This window comes from Haliotis rufescens, unplaced genomic scaffold (genome assembly GCF_023055435.1).
Source record: "Haliotis rufescens isolate VD_foot unplaced genomic scaffold, xgHalRufe1.0.p SCAF_7, whole genome shotgun sequence".
NCBI lineage: Eukaryota > Metazoa > Mollusca > Gastropoda > Lepetellida > Haliotidae > Haliotis > Haliotis rufescens.
This window is the reverse complement of record NW_025964361.1, coordinates 16,529,469-16,535,468: the sequence shown is the minus strand read 5'-3', so window position 1 is coordinate 16,535,468 and position 6,000 is coordinate 16,529,469. Positions and strand designations below refer to the sequence as shown.

The following is a 6,000-nucleotide window of genomic DNA, read 5'->3' as shown; positions in this document are numbered from 1 at the left end:
GACCAACACATCTACATATATAATCCAATGGGCGACCAACACATCTACATATAATCGCATGGACGACCAACACATCTACATATAATCGCATGGACGACCAACACATCTACATATAATCGCATGGACGACCAACACATCTACATATAATCGCATGAACGACCAACACATCTACATATAATCCCATGGACGACCAACACATCTACATATATAATCCAATGGGCGACCAACACATCTACATATAATCGCATGGACGACCAACACATCTACATATAATCGCATGGACGACCAACACATCTACATATAATCGCATGGACGACCAACACATCTACATATACTCTCATGGACGACCAACACATCTACATATGATTTCGTCGACGACCAACGTATCTACATATAATCGCATGGACGACCAACACATCTACATATAATTGTATGGACGAGCAACACATCTACATATGATTTCGTCGACGAACAACACCTCTACATATAATCTCATGGACGACCAACACATCTACATATAATCGCATGGACGACCAACACATCTACATATAATCCCATGGACGACCAACACGTCTACATATAATCGCATGGACGACCAACACATCTACATATAATCCTATTGACGACCAACACATCTACATATAATCGCATGGACGACCAAAACATCTACATATAATCGCATGGACGACCAACACATCTACATATAATCGCATGGACGACCAACACATCTACATATAATCTCATGGACGACCAACACATCTACATATAATCTCATGGACGACCAACACATCTACATTTAATCGCATGGACGACCAACACATCTACATATAATCTCATGGACGACCAACACATCTACATATGATTTCGTCGACGACCAACATATCTACATATAATCGCATGGACGACCAATACATCTACATATAATCTCATGGACGACCAATACATCTACATATAATCTCATGGACGACCAACACATCTACATATAATCGCATGGACGACCAACACATCTACATATAATCGCATGGACGACCAACACATCTACATATAATCTCATGGACGACCAACACATCTACATATGATTTCGTCGACGAACAACACCTCTACATATAATCGCATGGACGACCAACACATCTACATATAATTGTATGGACGAGCAACACATCTACATATGATTTCGTCGACGAACAACACCTCTACATATAATCTCATGGACGACCAACACATCTACATATAATCGCATGGACGACCAACACATCTACATATAATCCCATGGACGACCAACACATCTACATATAATCTCATGGACGACCAACACATCTACATATAATCCTATTGACGACCAACACATCTACATATAATCTCATGGACGACCAACACATCTACATATAATCCCATGGACGACCAACACATCTACATATAATCTCATGGACGACCAACACATCTACATATAATCGCATGGACGACCAACACATCTACATATAATCGCATGGACGACCAACACGTCTACATATAATCTCATGGACGACCAACACATCTACATATAATCTCATGGACAGTGATTTTGATCAGTGGATTCTTTACACATAAATCAGATACTCGTTTTACACGTACTGGATAGAAATTCGGAATCAATGGTAGATCGGTATAAGTTATGGTCAATGGTTTATCGAATACCGGTGGCGTTAAATATCCAGTAATGTTGTTTATCACAGATTGACAATTAATCCTTTCCCAAGCGGCTACTGTTTGTCGCGTTTCTTCCGCCCAATCAACTTATTAGCTCACCTCAACTCACAGTTCAGGTGGGCTTATTCTGTCGACGTCCGTCTGTCCGTCGCAAACCCTCTGATTCTCAACATCTGTAACTCGTGTACCAGTGTGTTATTTAATGTACATGTAGAGATGATCATGATATTTGTTGTGGTCAAACTTCTGTTGCCAATTTTTCATATTGATGTTTGACGTTGTATGACCTTTCTGAGATCATACCTCGGACACGCCCAATTTTTCCATATACGACATAAGTATGTTGAAAAGTTTTATTGTACAGGTTGATCAGTGAAAGGACTATTTGCGTCGTACACAAGCTGAACAGATGGACAACAAATATACACATTACATATGAAACAACACCTTGCTAAATGACTGATGCTATAATTACAGTGATGGGTGAAAATGAAATTTTCAATATGGCGCTACTGAAAGATCAACCACAAGGTATTGTGATCATTGACATCCAAGTTGACGTAGTCATGTGCATGAATCTACAAAACCGTCGTATGGAAATAAATTATCTAAAAGTTGAAAAATAACAGTAGGTATACGTATAGAGTAAGCACATATTTGTCAGACACGTGACATACTGCACGGCGTGGATCGTTGCTCAAATATAAATTCCTGGACTGTCGGTCCAGACTCGATTTTTTACAGACCATGGTCATACATGTATAACAAGTGTTATATTTGGGACATAACCGTCATAGAGCTTTAATCTTGCTGAGTGCGACATTAGAAATACAAACAAAAACATTCTTATCAGAACAAGGAATTACTTGTCTATTTTGGAGTGTGGCTTTAAACAGCAAACGAAAAAACCACAAAAAATGTCTTACTATATGCAAAGTGGTATGTGCGCATGCGCATGCGTGCGTGCGTGCGTGCGTGGATCTTTAAATGTAATAAGTATATAAGTATTGATGGCACTATTTGTATGAATAATTACATGCGTTATATATGTATATGTACTAACGGAAACAAGTAACTGTGTTTCATAATAAGTTCAATACCAATTAAACAATGCATCTATCAATACATATTCATGAACACGTCACCTAGATTTTAAGGTCGTGATTCACATTTTTAACATGCATGTTCATGTACGGCGCACAATTTGAATATTTGCGTGTTTGTCGGGAGCATGATACTCACACACGTGTTTTTTTCAAAGTGAACAGCACACGATGATTATTTAGCTATCAGATGCTCATAAAAAAATCAACGTCTACGCGCCGTAGGTATGCTTCAAACAGGAATGGCGGAAAACGAAACTGCCAGACACGAACGAAACACAATATCATCTCTTTTGGGACGTTACCGGCAGCAGGGCTTGCAACGGGACGGTCGTCCTAGTGTGATGTCACGTCAAGAGAACCATATTCGGTGGGTGCATATACGGCATCGATACCAAACTGCCACGTTAGCAGTTCGAACAATGCCTGGGTTGAGACCAATCAGTGGCAGAACCGTACGCAACCAGTTGAGGTAGCACAACATCCGGCCCCGACCTCTAGTGGTACGCCCAATTTTGCTTCCGCGTCACCGTCAGGCACACTAGCTTGGTGTTAACAGCATCTGAGGTTCAGAAGACAAGACTGAGACAGTATACCGTTCACAGATGAGTCCAGGTTTCATCTTGACAGTTGTGATGGTTGTGCAAGGATGTACAGGTGTCCATGAGAACGCTTGCGTTACTCAACGTCTTCAGTATGATGGTGGAAGTGTAATGGTATTGACCGGCATCACTACTCATGGGAGAACACAACTAATCATTGCTAATGGCAGTTGGAATGGCGTACGCTAACGGGACGCCGTCGTTCGACCTTTTGTGCAAATGCAGAAACGTACCGTCACGTTGCAGCAGGAAAGTGCCTACCCACATGTTGCACGTGTTGAACAGCCTTTTTGACACAGCTTAACATTGCTGTACTGCCATGGCTGCCTGTTTCTCACGACGTTTTCCTAATAGAACATATCCGGGATGAGAAGTGGAGCGACGCCTACGACAGGACCAAAACCAGCCGGTAGCGCTAGCTCAATTGGACCAACCTTTGTTTGACAGTTGGAACAACATCCTCCAGGGTCTTTTCAATCATCTGGTATCACCGCTCCCTCGCCTGTATCAACGCAAATGGTGATCACACCCTATATTGACATTGTTAGTTAAGTTGTTAGGACACCCTTCCTTTAGGACGTGTATCTCCGTCTCCTGTGACCAGGTTTGGGTTTTTTCAATGAATGTGTTATGATAAAACATTGATCAGACGAATGACCACTTGATATGAAGCACAGTTATTTTATTCCGATGGTATATACAGTATGAGAGGCTGCACATGACGTGTTGGAACTGGTAGATCTACCAGAAGAGAAAAGAGGAAGAGAAAGGTATACTTGACTTGACAGACATTGAATAGGTTCAGTGTGAGCAATGTTATTCACCAATGTTTGGTGTTCGTATCTTTGTTGTCATTTAATTAGCATGTGTTGTGTATTAGGATTTTAGGGCACTCAACAAAGAGGGGCACCGCCTATGTAGATCCAATGGAGATAGTGATTATTACCTACTGTCGGCGTTGTCTGTTTATGTTCATGTTGCTTGTTTGCTTATCCCAACGCTACAATTGTCTTTCAGCGTCTTAAATAAAGACAGAAGATCTCTATACAAAGATCCCGCATCCAACACAAATATCCCAACAAACAGACTTAAGATGACAGCTATGCCAACATATCCCATACTGACTGCTGATTGCCGATGATCTGGCGCACTGGTTTTCTTTCTGATGGCTTGGGACACTGTGTCCTTGTCTACAGTCAGCTCTTTCTTGATGCTCTCAACGACCCGTGTAAGACTCTCCGAGGCGATGTCAGTCTTCCAGGGGGAGCACTTGCAAGTACATCGCTCCTCTATAGTTTGTTGGGGCTGACTTACAAAAGGGGTTGATGCTGTCAGTGCAGTATTAGCTTCAGATGATTCTTGTGTTTCTGTAGAGCTGAGAATGATGCTTGACGTATCTATTTGTGCTGAAGCATCTGAAAGAAAGGTGGGTGGCGATGTTAACATTGATACGTCTACACTAGAAGTTTTATGGTGTACAGGGGACTCGCTGGGAGAACTACCAAGAGAGGAGATGGGCGGCACCATGTCGATAGAGGTGGTTGACGGATATATGAAGGAGGATAATACCAAATGTTCTAAAGAGGAAGCAGATGGGTTCACGAAGGTGGCTGTTGCAATACCTTCGGAGGAAGTGGACGATACCAAATGCTCTACAGAGGAAGCAGGCGGGTTCACGAAGGTGGCTGTTGCAATACCTTCGGAGGGAGTGGACGATACCAAATGCTCTACAGAGGAAGCAGGCGGGTTCACGAAGGTGGGTGTGGCAATACCTTCGGAGGAAGTGGACGATACCAAATGCTCTACAGAGGAAGTAGGCGGGTTCACGAAGGTGGGTGTGGCAATACCTTCGGAGGAAGTGGACGATACCAAATGCTCTACAGAGGAAGCAGGCGGGTTCACGAAGGTGGGTGTGGCAATACCTTCGGAGGAAGTGGACGATACCAAATGCTCTACAGAGGAAGCAGGCGGGTTCACGAAGGTGGTTGTGGCTATATCTTCGGAGGTGGATTGTATTACGGGTTCAGATGAATACTCTGAAAGAAAAATTTAAATAGTATAAGGTATGTTTTATGATGCTCGGGGGAGTAGTGTCAAATACAAAACTCGTAGTTAATGTTTTCATAACACAGATTATCCACATTAACATAATATGTTAAACAATGTTCACAATTCATCAAACAAATAATTAATTACGGAATTTGTAGTGTGTTTATTAAAGACGTACAGACAATTCACATGATGGTCAAATTTTTCATTAATGTTGTTAATATGACGATTTAGTATGTCATCTATATTCCCTTGGCCACGCCCAGAAACCTTTGCTTGCGGAACTGAATCCCAGTTCACCCTGAGTATGTTTCTAGATTTCTCAGCACTATACCCGTGCTTCTGGGTTTCACCAAAGTAGTAAACGTCTGAGATCTGCATCAAATCGGGCTTTCCTGTCACATCAAGCTGACTAGCCGTTATGTGGAATACACACGTTAACTGGAATACACGAAACACTCAGTCACTCCTTGTGAAGTGACATTCACAAGTACCCAGAATAATTCCCTAGTTCGATACTTAATGTACCTTCATAACATGTACCCAGAATAGTTCCTTAG

General features: G+C 41.9%; 1 protein-coding gene across 3 annotated transcripts in view; it reads right to left on the bottom strand.

The window, feature by feature from the left end:
• Positions 1-2,034: 2,034 nt before the first annotated feature.
• The window catches only part of LOC124123795, a 75,631-nt gene continuing 71,665 nt past the window's right edge, over positions 2,035-6,000 (bottom strand). For 2 of the 3 annotated variants that reach the window (XM_048387837.1, XM_048387838.1), the window contains exons 11-12: positions 5,014-5,427; positions 2,035-4,806 (exon numbers count right to left, since the gene is read on the bottom strand). In XM_048387837.1, the coding sequence (XP_048243794.1) occupies positions 4,364-4,806; positions 5,014-5,427 (857 nt within the window). In that variant the 3' untranslated portion in view covers positions 2,035-4,363. The remainder of the gene's footprint in view (positions 4,807-5,013; positions 5,428-6,000) is intronic. The other variant, XM_048387839.1, reaches the window with a different exon arrangement.